Source organism: Chiloscyllium plagiosum, unplaced genomic scaffold (genome assembly GCF_037043375.1).
Source record: "Chiloscyllium plagiosum isolate Xiang-an unplaced genomic scaffold, Cpla_swu_hap1 HiC_scaffold_8, whole genome shotgun sequence".
NCBI lineage: Eukaryota > Metazoa > Chordata > Chondrichthyes > Orectolobiformes > Hemiscylliidae > Chiloscyllium > Chiloscyllium plagiosum.
In genome coordinates, this window is record NW_028270146.1 from 12,430,241 (window position 1) to 12,457,990 (window position 27,750).

The 27,750-nt window shown below is 42.8% G+C and overlaps 1 protein-coding gene across 1 annotated transcript; it reads left to right on the forward strand.

Moving 5' to 3' along the window:
• Positions 1-259: 259 nt before the first annotated feature.
• LOC122553922 (G protein-coupled receptor 68-like) lies at positions 260-13,569 on the forward strand. The gene is made up of 2 exons (XM_087989516.1): positions 260-561; positions 8,617-13,569. The coding sequence occupies exons 1-2, from the start codon at positions 260-262 to the stop codon at positions 9,557-9,559; spliced, it is 1,245 nt and encodes a 414-aa protein (XP_087845642.1). The 3' UTR covers positions 9,560-13,569.
• The last annotated feature ends 14,181 nt before the right edge of the window (positions 13,570-27,750 follow it).

The window sequence follows — 27,750 nt, forward strand, 5'->3', positions numbered from 1 at the left end:
GAGCAGCGAATGCAGTAGACTGGATTGAGTGAAGTGCGCTGCTTCACCAGGACGGTGTGTTTGGGCCCTTGGACAGTGAGGAGGGAGGAAGTAAACAGGCAGGTGATACACCTTCTGCAGTTGCAGGGGAAGCTGCTGTGGGTCTGTGGGAGACTGTTGGGAGGAGAGGAAGATAGGATCAAGGTGTCCTGGAGTCAATGTACCTATGGAAGGTTGAGAGTGGAGGGGGTATGTGTCTGTTGGGGGCATCCTGCTGGAGATGGCAGAAGTGGGAGCTAATGATCCTCGGGATGGGGATGTTGGTTGGATGGTGGGTGAGGACAAGGGGGACCCTATTGCTGTTGTGAGAAGGAAGAGAGTGGCTGAGAGTGAAGTGCGTGAGATGGATTGGACCTGGCTGAGGGCCCTGTCAATTACGGTGCTGGGGAAGCCTCGGTTGAGGAAGAAGGTGGAGATTTCAGAGGCCCCTATGTCAAAGTTAACATCATCAGAACAGCTGCAAGAGATGGAGGAACTGGGAGAATGGAATAGAGACTCTGATGGTGCTCCTCCTTTAACAAGGTTAGGTTGTCCTTGGGTTTTTTTTTCAGAGAGGTCATAAAGACAGGGTCTCTGTTTTGTCTGTGTTTACCTATTTGAAGAAACATTTTAAATAAAAACAAACACTTGTACAATGAAAGTGGAGTGGTCACTTCTCTCAGCTCAGCTTTACTCGGATTTGGTATGGTTTGATTTGGGTTTAGTAGTCTGGCAGTTCAGAGTAAGCAGTCAGTTTTGAGGTTGCTGCTCAAGGAAACAGCTCTATGGAAGAAAGTGTTCTATGCTGAATCTCTCTGCCATCTCTCTCTCTCCTCTGTAAGACCCTGTGTTTGATTTTACCTTTTTTGCCAAGGGGCGTTTACGGGGATTGTTGCAAATATTTAGAACAGCATCATTAAATTGGGATAATCTGTTGGATTTTTGGATAAATTAAGTTATTCTGTATTCTGTCCTCTTTTGTTTGTGTTTCATTTGTTACTTTGTGAATAAATTATGTTTTGTTTAAAAGTGAGGGGTTTTGACCAGCTGCATCACTCCTGGAATATCCACTTACACCTGCTCAAAGCAACTCAAAGAGTTAGGGTCTGGGCGACCTTCTTGCACTGTTTTGAAGGGGTCTGGCCTGGTCCATAACAGATTGGGAGTTTTGTGCAGGATTTGTCCTATAATTCCGATTTGGGATTAGGATTGCTCAATGCAAAGGCAGCGAGTCATAGATGTTCATGTCTTTTGTTCTGGATGTTGAATTCTATTGGTTTAAACAATGCTGGGGATAGCAATAGCTCTTTCAGTTACTAAGAGTCTTCTGGGGTCGGAAGAAGTGACTTTGGGGACCTTAGAAAAGGTAAGTAAGGCCAAGCTGCTGGGATTAGCCGACATACTGGAGTTGGATCTGCCTCCTTCCATCAGAAAAGGAGAGATAATTACAGCAATAGCTCAGTGTTTTAAATTGCTGAAAACACCATCAGAATCTTTGGAGGTGGATGAAATTCAATTAAAAATGAAGCAGTTTGAGTTAGCGGAAAACGACAAGGACAGAGCAAAAGAAATGAAACTGTTTGAATTATGATTAAAAGCTGAGGAAAGAGAAAAAGAATGAAAGACCCCAGCAGAATAAATAAAAAGTGGAAGAGAGAGAGAAAAGGAGAGAGAAGAAAGTAAGAAAGAGAGAGTGTTTGAACTTCAGAAACTGGCACTTAGACAGGAAAGTCAATTTAAATGGATGGGGATGAAGACTGAACATAAGCTCAGTGAGGAAGAGAGTGAGGATGAGCAAACCCATGGGAACCAAAGGCCTGGTGAGAAACTGTTTAAATATATTCATGCATTGCCTAAATTTGATGAGAAGAATCCAGAAGCCTTTATCATCTCATTTGAGAAGGTGGCTAAAGAAATGCAGTGGCCAGTGATTATGTGGGTTTTGTTGATCCAAACAAAACTTGTATGTAGAGCTTGTGAGGTCACATCACCATCAGAGGAGGTATCTGGGGTGTGTGAGAAGGTGAAGAAAGCCAGTTGAAGTGCATATGAACTTGTGCCAGAAGCCTACAGACATCGTTTCAGGAATTTAAGGAGGGACTCTGGTTTGAAAGGATCAAAGAAAGTAATTTTGATCTGTGGATAAGGGCATTCAAACCAGAGCAAACCTATAACACTCTTACAGAGACAATTATTTTGGAGGAGTTCAAAAATTCACTTCCTGAAATAGTGATAACTCTTCCACAAGAGCAGAGAGTTAAAACAATAAGATTAGCAGCTGAAATGGCTGATGATTATGAGTTGGTTCATAAATCACTGTTTGGCTTCAACATCAATTTCAATCCACCAGGGATAGAAACTGGGGGGAAGGTGGATCTCGGTGAAGATCACAAGGATAACTTACCACAGGGTAAAAGAGAAACCCTTGAAGGGAAAAGAGAGGTTAAAAAGCTCTGGTGTTTTCACTGCAATAAGATAGGCCGCATGAAATCAGTATTGGTGCATGAGAAAAAGCACTGGGAAGAGAGATGTAGGAAAACAGATAAGCCAGTGAATTTTGTTGGAGGGTAACGGAAAGCACAGTGGAGGGTAAAAAGCTGCACCAGAATGTACAACTGGTTGGAGATTGGTTAAGGAGGAAGTGCCAGATCTTTTCAAACCATATACCTGCAAAGGGTATAGACCAGGAGCAGCAGGTAAAGAGGTTTCAATATTACGAGATACAGGATTCTTTCAATCTTTGATGTTGAAAGATGAGGCGACATGTACCTCTGAAGGACTATTGCCAGAAAAAGTGCCAGTAACAGGAATTCACGCTGAGACCATAAGCGCTCAGTTATATAGAGTGAAGTTAGGGTTTCCAGTGAAATGTGGGGAAGTCATGGTTGGAGGACTGGACAAACTCTCAGCTGTGGGAATACAATTTGTCCTTGCTAATGATATCGCTGGTTCACAGGTAGAAATGTTGTCTGCTGTGTTTGAAAAGCCAGTGGAAACTCGGGCTATTGCAGGACACACATCCTGGGATTTTTTTGTGACTGTGTGGTAATGAGGTCACCAAGTCACCAGTGGAAACAGGAGAGATCAAAGAATACAGATAAGAAGGCTGAAGTGGAATTACCAAAGACCCTGTGTGATCAAATGGTTGTCACAAAACAGGAGCAGATAGGTGACAAAGCAGATGTCCTTAGTTCAGGAAAACAGCAGAAGCAGGAGAAACTAAACCAACTGTATCAAAAAGCAGACACAGAAGAAGAATCTAAATGTATCCCGGTGTGCTCTTAGCTTAAAATGATGTCTTAAAGAAGAAATGGAGACCATCACATATTCAGATAGATGAGAAATGGGCAGATGTTCATCAAGTCATGTTGCCAGTGGGTTATAGAAAGGAGGTGTTTCAGGTGAGGAATGAACTACCAATAGGGGATCATTTATGTGTAAGGAAAACCCAAGCTAAAATACAACATTTTTACTGGCCTGGAGTGCACAAGGGTGTAGTTGAATTTTTGCCAGACATGTCATACATGTCAGATAATTGGAAAACTACAGGAGTTAATAAAACCCACACCTTTAATACTATTCCTGCATTTGAGGAACCTTTTATAACAGTCTTAATTTGATTGCAAAGGACCCCTCTATGAGAGAAATTGGGAATCAATATTTGTTAACAATAATGGTTGTGTCTGCTAGACTTCCAGAGGCCATTCCATTATGCAAAACGATTGTAGAGGAGTTACTCAAATGTTTCACTACATATGGACTACCCACTGAGGGACAATCAGATCAAGGGTCAAACATCACATCAAAATTATTCAAGGAAATTATGGACACCTTAGGAATAAAACATTTCAAATCTACTGCATACCATCCAGAATCGCAGGGAGTGCTATAAAAGTGGCATCAGACATGAGACACCATGTTGAGGACATATAGTTAAGACTATCCCGATGATTGTTTGTACTTTTTGCGATCAGAGATGCATCAAATGAATCAACCAAGTTCAGTCCATTTGAATTAGTTTTTGGGCATGAAGTGAGAGGATGCTAAAATTGATTAAGGAGAAATTTCTAAGTCAAAATTCAGAAATAACATATTTGGACTAATGTGTAAGAATTTAGGGAATGATTAAATAGAGTGGGGGAGTTGGCTAGACAGGATTTAAAGTATCACAGCGTACAATGAAACAAGAAGCAGACAAGAAATCAAAACTCATAATTTTGCTATCGGAGATACTTCCAGTGATGGCTCAACCTTTAAAAGCAAGGTTTAGTGGATCTTATCAAGTCAAAAGAAGATAGAGTGAGGTGAACTATTGTATCAGGACTCCAGACACAAAGACATCTCACAGAGTTGTCACGTGAATATGCTGAATAAGTATTTTGATAGGGAAGGAAAGTCAAAGAAGATTGTGTCATTGGTTACAACACAGAGTGAAGAATTAAGTTCAGAGCATTCTGAATTTGAAATTCCTCAAATTACATTGGACAATGAGGAAGTTGTCAAAAATTGTGATAAGTTATTGCCTTACCTTCCAGAGGAAAATCAGAATGAACTGAAATAATTATTACTACTGCATGGGGAGATGTGTGGAAATAAGTGATTTTGCCAATGCCCAAGTCACTTTCCTGGGCCATATTGTTGGACATAGACAAATGGTCCCACGGGATGCAAAAACAAAGGGAATTGGGGAGTTTCCCAGATCATCAACAAAGAAAGCTGTACTACAATTCCTGAAATTGAGTGGATTTTATCAAAGATTTGTACCAACCATTAGCAGTGTGGCTGCTCCACTCACTGAATTACTAAAGAAATGCAAGATGTTTCAGTGGACAGGAATCTGACAGTCTGAAAGCTGTATTAACCACTGCCCCAGTATTGCCAAGTCTAATTAGGCAAAACCATTCAAGGTGGTTATCGATGTGTGTAGATTGGTGCTGTGCTCTTACAGGAAGACGATGAGAAGATAGAAAGACCTACAGATATTTGTCCAGGAAATTGAACATTTATCAGCAGAAATACTCAACAGTTGAGAAGGAGACTTTGAGCTTGGTGTTGGCATTACAACATTTCTATGTTTCTCTTACCAGTAATGTATCTGAGATAATCATATACACTGATCATAATGCATTGAAATTTGTGGAGAAATTTAAGGATAAGAATTCCAGACTGTTTAAGTGGAGCTTGTTGTTACAGCCATTCCATTTGACAATTGCGCATGTGGCAGGACAAGGAAACATGATTGCTGACACATTGTCGAGACTGGGATGAGGTAGGGAGGTGTTTGATGGTGGGAGTAAAACAGACTGTAATATATTTTAGTGTGCATGTTTGCATGATTTTATATATATATGTGGTAGTCTACTAACAGTGTAGGTTTAAAGGGTTTTAAAATGAAGTCATCTTTAAATATTGATGGTTCAATATTTTATGGGGGGAGGGTGTAACGATGCTGCTCCTTTAACAAGGTAGGTTGTCCCTGGGTGTTTTTTCAGAGGGGTTGTAAATACAAAGGGTCCGTTTTGACTGCATTTATCTATTTGCAGAAGCTTTTAAATAAAAAAAACTTGCACAAAGAAAGTGGAGTGGTCAGTTCTCCCAGCTCAGTTATACTCTGGTTTGGTTTGAGCAGACTGGCTATTCAGAGCAAGCAGTCAGTCAGTTTTGAGGTTGCTGCTGAAAGATACAGCTCCATGGAAGAAAGTGTTCCATGCTGAATCTCTCTGCCATCTCTCTCTCTGCTGTAAGACTCTGTGGTTGATTTTATCTTTTTTGCCAAGGGGTGTTTACAGCGATTGTTGCAAGTATTTGGAACAGCGGTAGTAGATTGAGATAATCTGTTGGGTTTTCAGCTAGGTGATGTTACTCTGTTTTCTGCTCTCTTTTCTTTGTGTTTCATTCAGTATTCTGTGAATACATTGTGTTTTGTCTAAAATCGAGGAGTTTTGACCAGCTGCATCCCTCCTGGAATATTCACTTTACACCTGCTCAAAACAACGAGAAAAGTTAGAGTCTGGGCTACCTTCTTGAAATGTTTTGAGAAGGCCTGGCCTGGTCTATAACAAGTCTTTACAGGGAGCAGGGTGTGAGGATGTATGGTCAAGAAAACAGTGGGAATCAGTGGGTTTGTAATGGATATCTCTGGCCAGCCTATCCCCAGATATGGAATCAGAGACATCAAGCAAGGGAGGAGAGGAGTCAAAGATGGACCAGGTATAGGTGAGAGTGGGCTGGAAATTAGAAGCGAAATAAATTTTGCCAAATCCAGACAAGCAAGGGAAGTATCACCGATGACGTCATTGATGTATCAGAGATTGAGCTTTGGGTGGTGGGGGGACGGTGTTTGTGTGTGTGTGGCTGGAGTAGGACAGAAACAAGGAATGTTCCATGTACTCCTTAATGAAACACTCATACCTGGGTCCCACGTAGATGTCCATGGCCACCTCTTTGATTTACGTAAAGTGAAAGGAGTTAAAGGAGAAGTTGTTCAAAGTGAGGATGAGCTGGGCAAGGCAGATGAGGGTGTTGGGGAATGGGCACAATTTGGGCCTGGTTTGCAGGAAGAAGAGGAGAGCCCTGAGACCATCCTGATGGGGCATGGATGTGTAATGGGATTGCATGTCTCTGGTGAAGAGGAGGCAGCTGGAGCCTGTGAACTGGAAATTCTCCAACTGACATGAAATGTCAGAAGAACCGTGAATGTAAATGGAAAATGAAAATGCAAGTTCCACTCCAAGCCATTCACCATCCTGACTTGGAAATATATCACCATTCTTTCACTCTCACTGGGTCAAAATCCTGGAATTCCCTCGCTCAGGGTATTGTGAGTTTAGCCACAGCTCATGGACTGCCACAGTTGAAGAAAGCAGCTCAACACCATCTTCTCAAGGGCAATTAGAGATGGACAATAAACACTGGCCCAGCCAGTAATAGCCATGCCTCATGAGTGAATAAATAAAGGGACTGGCAACATTTGTGGAGAGAAAGCAGAGCTAAATTTCGAGTCCAGTGACCCTTCTTCAAAATTTATTCTCCCAGTTTCTCTGTATCTGTTGCATCTGTTCTGACAATGCCACCTTCCACAGAGGCTCTCACAAATGTCCACCTTTTTTCTCAACCAAGGATCCCCAGGGCCATACCTAACCCATTTCCCACACTTTGCAGGGGGCATTTCACATGTGGTCAGGTGGTCACAAGCCACTGACCATCTGCAACAGTCCCCATTCCAACAACCATTCCTGCTCTGCTTGTGCAGAGGATCAGAGTGATTTTATTGCAGTAGGGAGTGAATTGCATGTTTGCAGGGAGACACTGAGAGAGGGAATGGTGAGACTGGGAAGAGGTTTGGAACATGGATTGGAAATTGAAATGGAGCTGCTGGGGAATTGGCTGAGGGTTCTTTTTTAGATTAGATTACTTACAGCAAGGAAACAGGCCCTTCATCCCAACAAGTCCACACCGACCCGCCGAAGAGCAACCCCACCCAGACCCATTCCGCTACATTTACCCCTTCACCTAACACTACGGGCAATTTAGCATGGCCAATTCACCTCACCTGCACATTTTTGGACTGTGGGAGGAAACCCACGCAGACACGGGGAGAATGTGCAAATTCCATACAGAGAGTCACCTGAGGCAGGAATTGAACCCGGGTCTCTGGCGCTGTGAGGCAGCAGTGCTAACCACTGTGCCACCGTGCCGCCCTAATGATGAATGGGATACAGGTAATGGGTGGGTCAGTGCAGTCAGGGAGAGACCATGAGCAGCAGGAACATGCATGCCCACTCTGTCCCTCTGGTACCATCCAGCCCACTCTTTAAGACATGGCATCAAGTAGCAGTGAGCCCCTGCTTCATCATTTCAGCAATGTGCACTGACCACAGGACACACTGCAGAAACTTAACAAGTTTAACATCACCTACACACACCCAAACCCTACCACCCAGATGGACAATGACAGCAGATACATGGGAACACCACCACATGCAAGGTTGCCCCCACACCAAACACCATCCTGGCTTGGAAATACATTGCCATGCCTAATCACAACTACCAACAGATCAGCCAGTGGAATGAGCTGGGAATCTATCTCTGTCATGACATTCCTTCAGTTTTGCTGGGTCAAAATCCTGGATATCTCTCTGCAACAATCCTTTGAGTGTAATTATCTACAGGAGTTCAAGAAGGCAGTTTACTATCACCTTCTCCAGGGCATTTGGACCAGCCTCAGTACTAATGCTGATACCTGAACAAAAAATAAGAAAAAAAGTCATGTCACTGAAGAGGCTGAGAAATGATTCAAAACACAGTTTGTATTTTGAAAAATTGCAATGCTAATGTGGAAAGAACACATGAATGAGGCAGATTCTCTGGAATTTTCACACAGCTGACACTGGCACTGTGAACACATGCCCTTTTTGTCTGCTTTACCTTTCATGATGATATTGTTTAACATATTCTCTGTTTTTACCCCTAGGGATACATATTTCAGGGAAGAAGTATTAAATACAAAATTATACAAAAGCTTGAGGACCGCAAACTCAGGAGCTCCTGAAAAACGTTTATTGGACAGATCATTCCAGGGTTGGATTGAACAATCAGCAACTGCAGTATCGACCACAGGATCCACCAGATCCTGTTTCCCGCCGTCTACATTGGGGTCTTCATCATTGGCCTCCCGACCAACCTGCTGTCCCTGTATCACAGCTACCTACAGATCAAGAAGAAGAATGAGCTGGGAATCTATCTCTGTAATCTGACCATCTCAGACCTTTTGTACCTCCTTTCCTTACCTTTGTGGATTCAGTACATGCTGCAGCACGATGACTGGCAACATTCTCGGGAACTTTGCATCTTCAGCGGTCTGCTCCTCTACCAGAATATTTACATCAGTATTGGCTTCCTCTGCTTCATTGCCATTAACCGCTTCCTTGTTGTGGCTTACCCTCTGAAATTTAAATTCATACACAGCAGGAAGGCAGCTTTGCTCATCAGTATTCTCATCTGGCTCAAGGAGATAGCCGTCTGCACCATTTACATGGGCTCCAAGGTTCTCAGTAAAGACGAGGGGAATGACACCCTGTGTTTCGAACATTATCCTCTGCGCCTAAAGGACAAATATTTAAATATTTACAAACTCTCCATTGGCTTTGGTCTCCCTTTGATTTTATTCCTCTATTCTTACTTTAAACTGTTGAGGGTTGTGCAAAATCTCCGTGGGTCTGAACGACAGCGGAAATTAAGAATAAAAAAGTTAGTATCTGGGATAATCATAATTTTCCTGGTTTGCTTTGCCCCTTATCACATTTTCCTGTTGGTCCGAAGCATATTTGAGTACGACTGTCTCTTTGCTGACAGTATTTTTGAGGTTTACCATGTTGGGCTGCTGCTGATGAGCTTCAACTGTGTGGCCGACCCCATCTTGTACTGTTTTGTCTCTCCAAGTTCAAAGGGTTGGTTAGCAAGGTTTCTCGATCCTGTTAGCAAGCTCCTTTCTTGTGCAAAAAGGCAAACAATCACAGATGAAAACCTCAGTTTGAATTAATATTGAACCCATCTCTCAAGCTCATTTCTCTTTGCCATTCCATCTGAATTATTTAGTTGAACCGTTTGCATTGTAATAACGCCTTTAACATAGTAAAACATCCTCAGATATTTCACAATGATTGAATTAAACTAAATGTTGCACCAACATGGAGAGAGCTGTATAAGAAATCACAGTGAGTTTGTTGTACTGTCATTTTCAGCTCTCTGCTACTTTAAATCATTTTCATCTGTCCTTTGCCACCCAATTCCAAAATTGTCATTCCTCAGGTGTTTGGAGTGAAACACTGCAAACATTTTAAATTGATCCTTTCACTAAATTTGTTTCAACAGCTCATAGCACATGTCTGAGACAGGTGGGACTTGAACCTCAAACGTCTGATCCAGAAATAGGTCATTGCTACTGCATAACCAGAACTAGCTCCAGCCCCATTATCACTGAAATGTCTCCAACACTATTGAGGGAGACAAGGTGAATGGCCATTGATGAGTGGAGCAAGCCTGAGTTTGCAGCTCCCTCTCCTGGCAGTTCTGAAAACTGCAGGCAATGTGAGCAGTGTCACAATCACTGATTTGTATTCTCATCTTTATAAACATTGCAGGAGGCCAGTATAAAGTTGGTATCAGCATATATCAACTTATGAGGGGTTCAGGTACATAATTCTTTGAAGTTTGCATCACATATACATAGGATGGTTAAGAAGGCATTTTGCACACTTGCCTTCATTGCTCAGATCTTTGAGGATAGGAATTGGGACGTTATGTTAAAGTTGTACAGGATGTTGGTGAGGCCTCTTCTAGAGTGATGTGTGCAGTTCTGGATGCTCTGTTACAAGAAGGATTTTATTAAGCTGGAGAGTGGTCAGAAGAGATTTACCAGGATGTTGCCGGGTATGGAGGGTTTGAGTTTTAAGGAGAGGCTGGATAGGTTGGCACATTTTTAACTGGAGCGTAGGAGGTTCAGGGGCAACTGTTTAGAGCTTTATAAAATAATGAGAAGTATCGATAAGGTGAATGGGGTGGTGTCTTTTCCCTAGGGTAAGGGATTTCAAATCTAAGGGACATAGTCATAGAGTCATAGAGATGTACAGCATGGAAACAGACCCTTTGGTCCAAACTGTCCATGCTAACCACATATCCCATCCCAATCTAGTCCCACCTGCCAGCACCTGGCCTTCAAACCCTTCCTATTCATATACCTATCCAAATGCCTCTTAAATGTTGCCATTGTACCAGCCTCCACCACTTCCTCTGGCAGCTCATTCCATACACATACCACCATCTGTGTGAAAAAGTTACCCCTTAGGTCTCTTTAATATTTTTCCCCTCTCACCTTAAACCTATGCCCTCTAGTTTTGGACTCACTGACTCGAGGGAAAAGACTTTGCCTATTTACCCTATCCATGCCCCTCATAATTTTGTAAACCTCTATAAGGTCACCCCTCAGCCTCCAATACTCTAGGGATAACAGCCCCAGCCTGTTCAGCCTCTCCCTATCGCTCAAATCCTCCAACCCTGGCAACATCCTTGTAAGTCTTTTCTGAACCCTTTCAAGTTTCACAACATTTGTCCGATAGGAAGGAGATCAGAATTGCACGCAATATTCCAACAGTGGCCTAACCAATGTCCTGTACAGCCGCAACATGACCTCCCAACTCCTGTACTCAATACTCTAACCAATAAAAAAAATATACCAAATGCCTTCTTCACTACCCTAGCTACCTGCGACTCCACTTTCAAGGAGCTATGAACCTGCACTCCAAGGTCTCTTTGTTCAGCAACACTCCCTCGGACCTTACCATTAAGTGTATAAGTCCTGCTAAGATTTGCTTTCCCAAAATGCAGCACCTTGCATTTATCTGAATTAAACTCCATCTGCCAATTCTCAGCCCATTGGCCCATCTGGTCCAGATTCTGTTGTAATCTGAGGTAACCCTCTTCGCTGTCCACTACACCTCCAATTTTGGTGTCATCTGCAAACTTACTAACTGTACCTCTTATGCTTGCATCCAAATCATTTATATAAATGATGAAAAGTAGAGGACCCAGCACCAATCCTTGTGGCACTCCACTGGTCACAGGCCTCCAGTCTGAAAAACAACCCTACACCCATATTATTAACGTGAGAGGTGAAAGATTTTAAAAAGACATGGGGACAATTGTTTACACAGAGAGTGGTTTGTGTGGAATGAACTACTAGAGGAAGTAGTGGATGCAGTTACAACATTTAAAGGACATTTAGATAAGTACATGAATAAGAAATGTTTGGAGGGATATGGGCCAAGCACAGGCAGATGAGACTACTTTAGTTTGGGAAAGTGGTTGTCAATGACTATTTGGACTGAAGGGTCTATTTCCACACTGTATAACTATGACTCTATGAGTACTTATTTTGTTGTGCATGTTTATATTATTATTATTATTCATTCATGGGATGTAAGCACCTCTGATGTTTTGTTTCAACTGGAAGTGACCACAGGAAAGGCTATCTCTATCAGCTGCCAGAGGGTGTTTGTTGGGGTATGGTTCCTTCATTGTGAGAGAAAATACCAAGTGGGAACCCTCAACTGTTAAATGAGCTGCAGCAACCACACAATGTACACTTCCACCTCCCAAAATTATTGTTTTGGCAGTAATCAGCATTTACCAGCAAAATTTGCCAACTGAGGCTCTCAACATTAACAAATACTTGTCCCAATTTTGTGTCTTTTCTATTCAATGTTTACTTTTCCTGCTCCCATATTTCAGTCAGTGTGAGCACTCCCAATGCCTCTGAACAGTCTCCAGTGGATTCAGAATCCTCTGAACCAAGGTGAGGTGACCAGGAGTATTGATCAGGATCTGCTCACTCTATTCTGGACATAACTGAACAAGATTACAAGTAGTTGCACCATTAACCAATCAGACACTACCACACCTTCAGCTTCTAAGTGTCTGGACTCTGAAATTTCTTCTCTAGATCTTCCTCATCTTCTTCTGTACCCCGCTAAGGTCAGGTCTGACCCACAGCTCCACCTGAGCCAGGAGGAGGGCAAGCAGGAAGGTTGTATACCCACTCTGAGCCAGAACTAGAGGTCATAGTCTCAGAATATGGAGTTAGCCTTCCAGAATTGAGATGAGGAAGAATTTCTTCACTCAGAGATTGTGAACCTGTGAAATTCTCTTCCACTGAATTTGGGGACCAGCTCTTTAGATATAGTCAAGAGGGAGATGGACGTAGACCTCGCGGCTAAAGGGATTTAGGGAATAGCGAGAAAGTGGGAGTGAGAAACTGAAATTACATGCTCAGCCATGATCATATTGAATGGTAGTGCAGGCTCGAAAGGCCAAATGGCCTACTCTTGCACTTTTTAAATGTTTTTATGACTCCTGTTGCTATTCTATCTGCACTGACTGTCCATTTCTGAACATGGGACATTTCTGAAGGACAGTTCAAGAAAGGCATACAGTTTTGAGATCAGGTCAAATGCTGTCGTTTAGATACAGAGATCGTCAAATGATTTGACATGGGTTTCAGCAGGACCTGCAAAGGGAAATAAGGCTCTGTAGGTGTGACAACCCTATGTCAACATATCAAGAAGGGAAGTTTGTCTTTAGATTTAACAGAAAACATTACAGCAGCCAACAGGAATGGTGCTGACAAAGCGTCAGAGGAGATCTAAGATCAACAGGAGATGGACACTTCAGGGTGACTGTGGAACTAATTACTAGAGACTTATTGATCATTTGTGCTAAATAATTGGGATTATTTGCTGGGAGTAAACTAACAATGCAACACTTTTTTTCATCATCTTTTTGCATCTTTATCAGCCTGTTAAACCTGCCATCATTCACAGGACTCAATGTAATTCAATTTCAAATTGTAATCATGAATAAATACAGCAGATTCATTCAATAAAGTTAACAAATATTCATTGTAATTCATGGGTCAAAACAAGCTATAACTCTCGTGGGTAATGTGGAATAGGATGCTTATATTTCACATACTTTGCTCGCATAAATTATGATACAAACACCTATTATTGATTTGTTTTGTTTATCATACATTTCACTCAAACACTGAGAAAGGCCATGAGGATGAGGACACAACATCATCAGACCAGAGCAATGCTTCATGAATCAAATGTCTCAAAAAAGCAATAAAGGTGAAGTAGATGAAATATGAGGGCAAGCTAGATAGTAATATTAAAGAAGATTGCAAGAGTTTCTTTTTAGATATATGAAAGGTAAGAGAGAGGCAAGAATGGACATTGGACTACTGGAAAATGAGGCTGGAGAAGTGAAAGGGAACAAAGAAATAGTGGATGAACCAAACAGGTAGTTAATTTGCTTCAGTCGTCATGTCGGAAGATACCAGTCGAACACCAGAACTGGGGGCAGAGGTGAGTGCAGTGGCCATCACTAAGGAAAAGGTACTGGAGAAACTGAAAGGTCTGCAAGGTAGATAAATCACCCGGAGCAGTGGTCTTCAGCCCAGAATTCTGAAGGAGGTAGTTGAGGAGATTGTGGAAGAATTGGAGGGGACCTTTCAAGAATCATTTGTCCATTTGAAATCACTAACTTTCGTGCACTGCTCCTTCATCAGGTGAAGTGATCTCATCTGATGAAGGAACAGCTCTCTGAAAGTTTGTGATTTCAAATAAACCCATTGGATTATAACCTGGTGTCATGTGACTTCTGACTCGGTCCATCACAGTTCAACACCCGCACCTTCACATCAGGAATCTTTGGATGCAGGGAGAGTCCCAGTCGATTGGAAAATGGCTAATGTAACACCTGTGTTTAAGAGGGAGGGTGGCACAACACTGGAAATTATCAGCCGGTAGCCTGACCTTAGTCATTGGTGGGATTTTAGAGTCCATTATTAAGGATAAGAATGTGGCATATTTGGAAGTGCACGGTAAAATAGGATGTAGTCAGCATGGATTAATGAAGCAGAGGTCAGGCCTGACAAATCTTAGAATTCTTTGAGGAGGTAATGAGTAAATTAGACGAAGGAGAGTCATTGGACATGACCAATTTAGATTTCCAGAAAGCAGTTGACAAAGGTGCTGCACAGGCGGCCACTAAATAAGACAAGATTGTATTGGGGGCAAGGTACTGGCATGGATACAGGATTGTCTGACTGGCAGAAAGCAGCGAGTAGGGATAATGGGGTCTCTTTCCGGATAGGCAAAAGTGAGCACTGCAGATGCTGGAGTTTAGAGTCAAGATCAGAGTGGTGCTGGAAAAACACAGCAGGTCAGGCAGCATCCGAGGAGCAGGAAAATCGATGTTTTGGGCAGAAGCCCTTCATCAGGAATGAGGCTGGGAGCCTCGTGGATGGAGAGATAAATGGGAGGGGGTGGGCCTGGGAAGAAGGTAGCTGAGAGTGCAATAGGTGGATGGAGGTGGGGGTAAAGGTGACAGGTCGGAGAGGAGGGTAGAGTGGATAGATGGGAAGGAAAATTGGAAGGTGGGACAGGTCATGAGGGCAGTGCTGAGCCGGAAGGTTGGAGGAGACGTGGGAGAGGGGAAATGAGGAAACTGGTGAAGACCACATTGATGCCATGGGGTTGAAGAGTCCCAAGGCAAAGATGAGGCATTCTTCCTCCAGGTGTCGGGTGGTAATGGAATGGCAATGGAGGAGGCCCAAGACCTGCATGTCCTCAGCGGAGTGGGAGGGGGAGTTGAAATGGTCGGCCATGGCGTGGTGAGGTGGTTGGTGCGGGTGTCCCGGAGATGTTCCCTAAGGCGCTCTGCGAGTAAGCGTCCAGTCTCCCCAATATAGAGGAGGCTGCATTGGGAGCAACGGATACAATAAATGATATGTGGAAGTGCAGGTGAAACTTTGATGGATCTGGAAGACTCCTTTGGGGACTTGGGCAGAGGTGAGGGAGGTGGTGTGGGCACAGGTTTTGCAATTCCTGTGATGGCAGGAGAAGGTGCCAGGAGGGGAGGGTGGGTTGTTAGGGGGTGTGGATCTGACCAGGTAGTCAAGGAGGGAATAATCTTTACGGAAAGCCAATAGGGATGGGGAGGGAAATATATCTCTGGTGGTGTGGTCCTTTTGTAGATGGTGGAAGTGGCGGAGGATGATGGGATGGAAGGTGAGGTCCTGGGGAGATCCGGGACATGGATGAGATGCGCTGGAGGGCATCTTCAACCACGTGGGAGAGGAAATTGTGGCCTTTAAAGGAGGAGGCCATCTGGTGTGTTCTGTGGTGGAACTGGTCCTCCTGGGAGCAGATGCGGCGAAGGCGGAGGAATTGGGAATACGGGATGGCATTTTTGCAGGAGGCAGAGTGGGAAGAGGTGTAATCTAGGTAGCTGTGGGAGTAGGTGGGTTTGTGGAAAATATCAGTGTTGAGTTGGTCACCGTTGATGTAGATGGAGAGGGCCAGGAAGGGGAGGGAGGTGTCAGAGATGGTTCAGGTGATATTAAGATCAGGGTGAGATGTGTTGGTGCGTCTGGAGGAAGTAGGAGGATTCAAAGGAGAAATTGTTGAGGGTGAGGACCAATTCAGCCAAACAAATAAGAGTGTCAATGGAAGGGTACTGGTGGGGACGTCGGGAGAGGGAGAAATGGAGGGCTTGGAAGCCCTGGACATGACAGATAGAGGTGTAAAGGGACTGGATGTCCATGGAGAAGGTGAGGTATTGGGGGCCAGGGAAACAGAAGTCTTGGAGGAGGTGGAGGGTGTGGGTAGTGTCCTGAATGTATGTGGGGAGTTCCTGGACCGGGGGGATAGCACATTATCGAGGTGGGTGGAGATGAGTTCAGTGGGGCAGGAGCAGGCTGAAACGATGGGTCGGCTGGAGTAGTCAGGCGTGTGGATCTTGGGAAGGAGGTAGAACCGGACAGTGTGGGATTTCCGGACTATGAGGTCAAAAGCTATGGGTGGGAGATCCCCTGAGGTGATGAGGTTGTGCGTGGTGTGAGAGATGATGGTTTGGTGATGGGGGGTGTGTGGTCATGGTCAAGGGGGCAGGAGGAGGAGGAGGTGTCTTCAAGTTGGCACCTGGCTTTAGTGATGTAGAGGTCAGTGCGCCATGTCCACCCCCGCTGTGTCCATTAGTTTAATGGTTGGGGTTGGCAACCAACTTTCTGGATGGCAACCAGTGACAGTGCAGGGGTGATTGCTGGGACCACAATTACTCATGTTACACATTAACAATCCTGACACAGGAATTGAGGACATTGTTGCTATGTTTGCAGATAATACAAGATAGATGGAGGGACAGGCAGTGCTGAGGAAGCAGAGAGGCTGCAGAAGGACTTAGATAGGCTAGCAGAGTGGGCAGATGGAATACAATATAGAAACATTTGAGGTGTAGACTACTTTCTAAATGGGGAAAGGCTTCAGAAATCTGAAGCGCAAATGTCCAAATTCAGAATTCTCTTCAGGTTAACATGTAGGTCCAGTTGGCAGCTCATATATCCTGGTGGCTAGTTTCCTGCTGGTTTGTCCAATGCAATGTTTGTTGCAGTCCTTGCAGGGTATTTTACATATTATGTACCCTGCAAGGACTGCAAACATTACATTGGACAGATGGGCAGGAAACTAGCCATCAGGAAACATGAGCACCAACTAGTCACCAAAAGACATGACCAACTATCGCTGGTATCCATGCACACAGGCAAAGAGGGACACTAGTTTGACTAGGAAATTGCATTCATCCTGGAACAAGCTAAACAAAGTCACGCGCAGGAATTCCTAGAGGCCTGGCATTCAAACTGGAACTCCATTAACAAATATATCGATTTGGACCCCATTTGCCAACCTCTCAGAAACAGAACTGGAAATGATATCACTCACCACAACAGACCAAGACACATAGCAAGCAGTACAGAACACCAACGTGTCACCAGAGGCTCACTGATGATGTTACTCCCTGATGCTGCTAACCAGTGTGGTGTTGAAACATCTGAAAACAAACCCACCAACCAAGTGAGCAACCCAATAACCAGAATGTATAGATTTATATAACGAGTGAATGACTGAAAATGTTTGTTTAATTTTTTTTGTGTCTTATTTTGTATATGATTTCATGACTACCTCTTAACGAAACACAGTTTGGAATGGTATTTCATTTCCCAAGGATGAACACATTTTAATATTGAAGGACCACCTAGAAAAAATTGCAAGACATTGACCGATGAGGACCTGAATTGGTAAGTGTTTTTTCTATCTGATTTCTTGGAAATGAAACTAACAGTTTAATGGTTTATGGGTTGTGACTGAGAGTCACGTGACATTGGAGAAACAGCCATGTAAAGTTCTTTATAACCTTTATTACCAAAACATCCTGATTTTGGAAGGAAAAGGAAACCTTGATGCTATCCTTTGTGCAACAACTTTTGGTCTCAGAATCCTTTTTACAGACCCAGGTTTCAGTGTAAAAAAGACCCAAAGAGGCTATATGTTTGTCTCCTGAAAACCTGCTTCTAATGAAAGGTTTTGGGAACCAGAGAAGATTTTCAAGTAACATTTCTGCCTGTCTGGTACATTCTGAAGGGTTGGGTGGTATCAAATGCTGAGTCTCAAACTTAGTTGAGAATTGATGTCAAACATTGATCTATATCTGTCAGTTATTCATTCTCATTGACACAAACACTTTCTGGGGGATGTGAGAAGTCATCGCATTTTATCCTTTGTTTCTTTTTTTACCCATCCCTTTTCATTAAATCATTACTTCTACAGAGATTTTTTAACATAAATATTATTATACAATTCTATAGATATAGTGTGAATTCAGGATTATAGCTCAGGTGTTAACCAGTATTTGCCAATTGTTTTAAGAATAAGTTTTATTCATAATAAACAGATTGTTTTGAGTTTACTAAAGAAGCAAAGGGATTATTTCTTTATTTTGGATAATGATACAACAGAGAAGCAATTGGCAATTTTGATATTTGAATTGATACATGGACGGAGTGCGGAGGTTTGATTAACAACGTCACAGATGCAGAATTCCCTTCAGGTTTTATTCCACGAATCATTGAGATAATAATTTCCTGTATGCAAATGTCATTGACATTGGCTGTGTATCCATTCATACAGTTGACTAAAAATTGAAACTTTATTTGTGAAGAAATGTCTGTGAACTTCTGTCCTGAATGATTTTGCTGTGATTCTGTGAGTATATGCTAAGTAATGGTCTGCAGGGCCATGGGGTAAAGGAAGGAGATTGGTACGAGATAACAGGGCAAATACAGGCAAGATTAGCCAAATGCCCTTCTGCTGCCCTGTAGTAATGCTCTGATGCTGTGATTAGTTTCTCCACACATCGGAAATCTCTCGCTTTAACCTATCAATTTCTCTCAAAACCCTAAAATCCATTATCAAATCTCACCGTAGTTGTTAATCTTTCAGGAAGTGCAATTTAGTTCATGTAACTGTCCAGATTATGCATATATAAAATCTCTGAATATCTTTTCATTCATTCATGTGATGGTTTTCCAGCATTTGTGGCTTACCTTTAATTACCCTGGACTCGGTGGTATGTTGCCTTCTCGATTATTATAGTCAATGGATTATAGTGTTTTGATGCCAGCAGATGTTATTATTAGATAAGTCTTATGATGCTAACCTATTTCTTTAAATTTAGGGTCTTGAGGGTTTGATAGTCTCTTTCCTTTGATTTTTTTACAGTTGAGATTAGATTTCCTCAGCTTTGAGTAATCCATTCAGGTTCTAACCAAAATCCAAACTTAAAAATAAATTATACTAATATATAAATAAATCACATTGCTGCAACAAAGATTGTTCCGTAGTTTGATGTCGTGGCATTGCTGCGACTGTGATCTTGTTCCAAGTCACAGATCTGTGACTGGAGGGGAGCCTTGAGATGGTGGTCCTCCCAAATATCTGCTATGTTTGCGTTTCTTGGTGGTAGTGTGTTCAGATTCTGAAATTGCTGTCTGAGGAAACTTGATGAATTATTAGCTGCATTTAGTATACAGCAATTGCTACCACGTGCTGGTGTTGAAAGGAATGAATGCTGATGGTGGTGGATTAGGTATCCCAGGAGGAGTTAAACCCTTGAGCATTGGTAGTGCTGCAGCCATTCGGCAAGTGGAGATTATTCCTTCATCCTTCTAAATTGTATCTTGAGGAAAGGAGTCTTAGCCTTTAATGTTATCAATGTGTGCTCAGTGTCTGTGTATCGATGGACTCTTCTAGATGTTGAATTGTAACCTATGAGTTTTCTTGTAATGAGATCAGACTTTCTACTGGGAACCCTGTAAGTGTGAGGGATATGCTCTGAGATGACGCTCTGCACTAAGTGCCAAGTGCCGAGGAATGTTCATCAGACCACAAGGTTCATGCAAAACAACCAGGCATCCACCAAAGCATCCAGCACCCCTCACCATCCCCTGACTCCAACACATCAGAGCCTAATGAGCTTCATTAGAGTCTGGGCATTGGCATTGTCCAGCCTCTAGCAGGTCTTTGAATTCACAACAACTCCAGGCAGGAACAGGGTGCGAGTATTGCTGCACTGGGTGTTAACATATCAATCTTAGCAGTTTATGCAGCCCAGCTATGCGAGAACAGTCAGTGAGAAGCTTGCAACAATTTTGTTCCTTCTTTGTGGGAGATAACAGAGCAGAGGAAGTGATCTGTTTGATGAAGAAACACATTTTGTTTGAAGATAAGAGATAGTGGTACATCTCACATTTCCTTCCCAACCCAGAAGGGGTGACAATATATGTGACTATGTTTAACTGAAAGAGGGAAGACTCTGAACATGATCAGGTGGTAGATTAATGGGAAGCCTTTTAAGTAATTTCCTGTTCTATCTGGACTTGCTGAGTGAGTGCACCATTCACTCCTTGCAGTTTGCATTGGGAGCAGCACCAACACCCTCTGGCCCATGTGTTAATCTCATTGCCCATCGAAGTAATCAAGATAATTCTTATCATCCAGTCATATGTTCCATGTTTTTATATATATTCAGCTTACCTAGTCAAGCTGTATTTTTAAGTGATTTAAATCAGCGTGACTTTTCCCTGGCAGAGCCTCACTGATTAATATAAATGGGCCTAATTCACCATCCTCTGACTGTAGATGTTCCTCCTCATCTCAGTTCTAAAGAGTTGATGCTTCACTCTGAGTCTGTGCCCTTGATCCTAATCTGTTCTCCACCTTCATTCTCTCCAGGCTTATCATTATTCTGTAAGCTTCAAACAGATTCCTCCTCAACCTTTGAAATCAGATCAAGTACAGACTCAGAGTCCTCAACTGCTCCTCATATGACAAGCTTTTCATCCCTGGGATCATTCTTTGGAACCTCCTCTGGGCCCTCTCTAATGCAAGGATATGTTTCCTTAGATACAGGGCCTAAAACTGCTCACAACATTCCAAATATGGTCTGACCAGAGTGTTATATAGTCTTAGCAGTACAGTATTGTTTTTGTTGTCTAGCCCTCTTGAAATGAATGCTAATGTTGTATTTGCCTTTTTATACCAGCTATCACTGGTATCCATGCACACAGATGAAGAGGGACCCCAGTTCAACTGGGACAATGCATCCATCCTGGGACAGGCAAACAAAGACACATGCGGGAATTCCGAGAGGTCTGTTTTTGGAGGACCAATTCAGATAATCGAATGAGTATGTCAGTGGTCCTCAACCTCAACAACTTCTCCCTTGAGTCCTCCCACTTTCTCCAGACCAAAGAGGTAGCCATGGGCATTCGCATAGGCCCCAGTCATGCCTACTTCTTTATTGATATGTGGAACAGTCCATCTTCCGCAGCTACACCAGCACCACTCCCCACCTTTTTGTCCGCTACATCAGTGACTGTACTGATGCCACCATGTGCTCCCACGAGGTGTTTGAACAGTTCATCAATGTCACAAACACCTTCCACTCTGATCTCAAATTCACCTAGACAACTCGGACACCTCCCTCCCCTTCCTGGACTCTCCGTCTCCATTTCCAGCGACCGACTCAACACGGACGTACACTTCAAACCCACCGACTTCCACAGCTATATGGACTACATCTCCTCCCACCCTGCCTTCTGCAAAAATGCTTTCCCCTATTCCTAATTCCTCTGCCTCCGCCACCTCTGCTCCCAGGAGGACCAATTCCACCATAGACGGCCTTCTTCTTCAGGGACTGCAATTTCCCCTCCCAGATTGACAACGATATCCTCCAAGGACAGAATCCCACTGGTCTTCACCTTCTACCCCACCAACCTCTGGATACAATGCATCATCCTCCTCCATTTCTGCTACCTACAAACAGACCCCACCCTCCACATGCCTATCTATATTCCACAGAGACCATTCCCTCCGCGACTTCTTTGTTAGGTCCACGCACCCCACTGACCCACCGTCCACTCCTGGCACCTTCCCTTGCCACTGCAACATGTAAAACCTGTGCCCACATCTCCCCCCTAGAGTCCGTCCAAGGCTCCAAAGGATCCTTCCACATCTGACAGAGATTTACTTGTACTTCCACACATGTCATCTACTGTGTCCATTGTTGTTGATATGCTCTGATATGCACATTGGGGAGACAGGACACCAACCTGTGGAACATTTCAGAGAACATCTCTGGGACACACACATCAATCAACCCCACCGCCCTGTGGCTGAACATCTTAACTCCCTCTCCCAGTCGGCCAAGGACATGCAAGTCCTTGACCTCCTCCACCACCAAATTCTTACAACGCCTTGTCTTCCACTTTGGGACCCTCCAACCATATGAAGTCACTGTCGATTTCACCAGTTTCCTCATCTCCCCTCCCCCCACCATATCCCAGATCAAACCTTCCAACTCAGCACCACCTTCTTGAACTGTCCTACTGTCCATCTCCCTTCCCATGTATGTTCTCCACCCTCCCATCCAACCTATCACCATCACCTCTCACCATCATCTACCTATTGCATTCCTGGCTACCTTTCCCCGGGCCCCCTCCCATTTATCTCTCAGCCCCCTGCTCCCCACCTCCCCCCCCCCACCCCATTCCTGATGAAGAGCTCAAGCTCGAAACATTGACTCTCCTGCTTCTTGGATGCTGCCTGACGCGCTGTCCTTTTCCAGCACCTTTTCATCTCTGATCTCCAGCATCTGCAGTCCTCACTTTTTCCTAGCTTACATTATGCCCCAGAATGCTAAAACCTAATCAAGTTTGAATTTATTGTTTTTGCCAACCTCAAATCAATCAGATAATCCAATGTTAGGGATATAAAGAAGCCGACATTTTGAAAGTTAGACAGAGACACCAACTGCCATCGACAGAGTAACTGCCATCAAAACACTCTTTATCAAAGGTATCTTTTTCATATGAAACATCTTTGCAGCAAAAAAACCAAAGGTGACCCAGGGAAATCTTCAGCCAGAGGGAGTCAGATACAGATGACAGCCTCTGTGTGGTTTTGAAATTCAGTTATTGTAATTTTAATAACTGCCTTATTTTTATAGAGTTGGAGGCAGATAACAGGCATTTAAGAGAAATGAGGCTGAGAATTGTAAATAGTTGTTGTTTAATGTTCACTTTTAGAGTTAAAGAATAAGTTGATATTTTTTCTTTAAGTCGTGAAATTTGGGAGTTCTCTGTCACTTATACTTTAAGAGGTGAGGTGAGGTGAACTTCTCTGGATGTTTAATTTAATTAGCAGAAGCACTCACCGCCGTGTCATGACAATAGGCCAGTGGTGTTCTAAGAAAATAAATATGAATCATCATAAATACTTGACGGTACGAAGGGAAACTGTGGAATTGTTACCAACTCTGAAATAGCTAGATACCTGTCACAGCCACAAAGAAAAACCATTGTAAAATTATTATAATCCATTCAGAAAGAAATTCATACGTTAAAATAGAAGGTTGTTTTGCTGCAGCTTGTTAATTTATCACAATAATATAAAGATTTTTATATTGCGAGAAAGATTATACAATTGCTGTAGTACTATCAAGAATGCCATGTCGTGCAATATTCGGAGATAAAGAGGGCAGTATGAGAATGTATAGATTTGGGATCTTGGAGAAGATTTGTAACTCAGGTTGGGGATCAGGTTGTTGTTTTCCTCCCTGAGCTATGAGTTTGTTTCCAGACATTTTGTTACCATGCTAGCTAACTTCATTAGTGAGCCCCAGGTAAAGTGTTGGTGTTCTGACCTGCTTGCTATTTATGCACCTTGGCTTGTCGTGGTGGGTGATATTATTTCTGGTTCTGTTTCTGAGAGGTTAGTAAATGGGGTCCAAATCTATATTTTTGTTAATGGAGTTCTGTTTGAATGCCAGACCTCTAGGAATTCCCATGCACGTCATTGTTTGGCCTGTCCCAGTCACCTGATGAAGGAGCTAATGCTTCCATATAAACCCGTTGGACTACAAACTGATGTTGTGTGATTTCTAACTTGCTGCAATAGTATAGCTCCAACTTTTATGTCGCTAGTGATGATTGCAACTTTGAAGAATTTCAAAAAGTTTGGTGTCGCTAAAACTGGTGTGGTGGTTAATACTGCTTTTAAATTGTCAAATGCTTCCTGGCATTGTATTGTCCACCAAAGTTTTGTCTTTTTCTTCAGTAAATCTGTTAGTGGTGTCACTACGCTGCTGAAGTTTGGAAAAAATTTCAAGGAGAATTGCTTTGTCCCAAAAATCAAAGCACCTCTTTCTTCGAGGTTGGTCTTGGAAATTTCTTGATAGCCTTCGTCTTTGCATTCCTTGGGGTCAACTTTCCATGACCACTTCTGCCTTTGCAAATTCAGTTTTCTTTAAGTTTATTACCAGTTTTGCCTCTCTTAATCATTCCAAGAGCTCTGCCAACTGTACCATGTAATCTTTCCATGACTTATTAAATATCACTGCATTATCCAGATGGATGGCACAGTTTTTTAACCCAGCCACAACTCTGTTATTGAATTTTTGAAATGTAACTGGTGCGCTCTTCATGCCAAAGGACATCACTTTGGATTGATATAGTCCATTTTGGGTTACAACGCAGAAATTTCTTTCGCTTTCTCTGATAAAGGAACCTGTCAATAACCACGCAGTAGTTTCAACTTGGTGATGTAACTGGCTTGTCCAACATTCTCGCTACAGTCCTCCAATTTCGGAATTGGATATGAGTCTGATTCTTTTTTTGTGGCGTTGACCTTCCAATAGTCCACACAAATTGTTGAATCCCGTCAGGTTTGGGAACTAACACGATCAGTGAACTCCCGCTCGCTCTGACTTGGTTCAATTATATCTTCGTTGAGCATTGCACCCACTTCCTTATGGACCTATGTGGTTTTGAAAGGATTAAGCCTTTAGGGGTGTTGTTTTATCAGAATGGCATTCCCTACTTCTATCTCATGCACAATAGCATTGGTCCTTCCCATTTTATTCCTGCATATGTTCTCTTCGGCTGCAACAAACCTTTCCACTGCATTCGTTGCTCCTGAGACAAATAATTCACTCACCTATCCCACTGTTCAAGGACTTCCTCATTGTTTAACGTATTTTGAGGCACACCAAATTCCATGACATCTGGATTTCATTTCCACTCTGCGGGGCAGTAACTAACACCTGTTTCTCCAGTTCCCTCTCTCTATTATAATAAAGTTTCAACATATTCACATGACATACCTGAAACAGTTTTTTCCTATCTGGCATCTTTACCAGATAGTTTACCTGACTCAACTTTTTCTCAATTTAATAGGGACCACTAAACCTGCCTTTGGAGGGATCTCCTACCACTGGTAACAATACAGGTCATCCCCAAAGGTAAACGTCTGAATTTTAGACTTTGTATCTGCCACCTGCTTCATCCTATTCTGTGCCCTCTTGAGGTGCTGTTTAGCTAACTCACCTGCTCAATTTAATCTCTCCCTCACCTCCGATACATAATCCAAGTATGAGATCTCTGACTTCGGGCTTGTCAATTTCTCTTTCAAAGGCCCTCTCACTTCATCTCCTAATACTAACTCAAAACTGAGTAGATTTGTTTGGGGCATTTCAAAAGGCAAACAATACAAATGGGATACCTTTATCCCAATCAGTTAGGTAATCCTGACAGTACACTCTTAACCTGGTCTTCAGGGTCTGATGCCACCTTTCTAAAGCTCTCTGGGATTCAGGATGACACGCACTGGATTTAAAGAAGTGAATGCCTAAGATATCCATGACTTCCTTAAACAGCCAGCAGCAAAATTAGACTCTTGGTCTGACTGAATCTCTCTGGGTAGCCCATATCATGTGAAGAGAGCAATTAACTCCTCTAGCACCCTTTTGCCTTAATACTCTTTAATGGAATTGCCTCTGGAAATCTGGTAGATGAACCCATTATAGTTAGCAAATACTGGTTCCCACTTCTAGTTTTCAGGAGATAGCTTCACAATCAATCATAACCTGCATGAAAGGCTCTTCGAATGTGAGAATTGGCAACAAAGGTGCTGGTTTTATTACTGCCTGTGGCTTACCTACCATTTGGTATGTACGACATGTATGGCAAAAGTTAACCACATTCTTGTGCATTCCAGACCAATAGAAATGCTTTTGTACCTTAGCCTGAATCTTCCTCACACCTAGGTGAACTCCTACTGGTAAGTCATGTGCTACCCATAACACTTCCTGTCTGTATGCTACTGGCAACACAATCTGGTGCACTTTGGCCCATTTCTCCTCTGCACTAACCTACCATAGTTTCCATTTTTATCTTAGGATTCTATCTTTATGATAATAACCTTCAGGAATATTCTCTGACTCCTTTTCTGAGATGTATCAACACATACTCTATATCTTCTATTGTCTCATCCTTCTGTTGTAAGTCCATTAGCCTTTCAGGACTAAACACTTCTGTCTGACTCTCTGCCTGTTCAGGTTTTTCCTGCACCATTACATCAAACAGGGTGTCCGTTATCTGAACCTCAAATCCTTCACCTTTCTCTTTAGTTTTTGCTTCATGCTGTGACTTTTGAAAGTGGGATTTTGTTATGACACAGGCTGGAAAAATTCCAGCGCATTTTTCTTTTAACTCCTCAATTCCCTGGTCTTCCTTTGGCTTCTCTACAACAAAGGGGTGTCACTCCCATCTTGGATCCTGCCAAATCGTTCCCAGAACAAAGGATATTCCTGGATCTGACACTCTGTCAATCACTCCCACTGTTACTTCCCCAGTCTTGATTTGGCACTCCAATCTGACCTTATAAAGTGGAATGCTAGATTTCTTTCCATCTATCCCACAAATTACCACTCTCTCTGGTAACAGATCAGAAAGAGTACAAACACATTCAGCTCTTTCTATTAGAGACTGGTTAGATCATGTATTTCACAAAATTATAATTTCTTTCCCTTCTCCCTCTGTTCTTTCTGAGTAAACTTTATCCACAGAGACAAAGTCTTTATAGAGATCAGGCACTAACTCCATATCCAGCCCCTGCCTAGGCTGTGGACTTTCTTGCACCTTCTCAACTTTTCTTGGGGTTTCTTTTACTACTTCCACTAATGCCACTGGCTTAGCTTCTTTTACCACATCTTTTCCCACAGTGCCTTTCTTTAACAACCAGCACTGGGACTTTACATGTCCTACTTTACCACAGTGGAAACACCTGAAGCCTTTCACTTCCCTTTCACCCTCTTGGGTTTTTTTAAAACTATGGTAAACTATTTCCTGTGTGCTCTACTCTTTGTTTTGTAGTGAAGGATCTCCCCTTCTCCCAATTTCTATCCCTCACAGGATGAATTTCTTGGCAGAAGCCATCTCTGCCGCTCTTGTCAGTTCCTGAACTTTCTGTTCATCCACATGAATTCTTATCATCTCTGGAAGTGAGTTTTTAAACTGCTCCAGTAGAATAATCTCTCTTACAGCCTCATACGTCTTATCTATTTTTAAGGCCTATGTTCAATTCTTTCGGCCGAGTTCCTTCTTTATGTTTCTGAACCGCTGTCTATATGCTTCTGGTACTGATTTACAAGCACTCAAAATAGCCTGTTTGACATCTGCATAATCTCTTGACCCCTCATCTGACAGTGTGGCAAAAACCTCACTAGCTCTGCCTATCAGTTTATTCTTAACTAGCATTACCCACAAGATCTCTGACCACCCCATCTGCCTAGCCAATCTTTCACATGAAATAAAGAAGGCTTCGACATCTGTCTCATCAAAATGTGGCAGTGTTTTAACATATTTGTGTATATCACTACCTTCTTAAGGATGTGGTATCCTTAAACACAGGTGAGGTTCTGGAGGACTGAAGGGTTGCT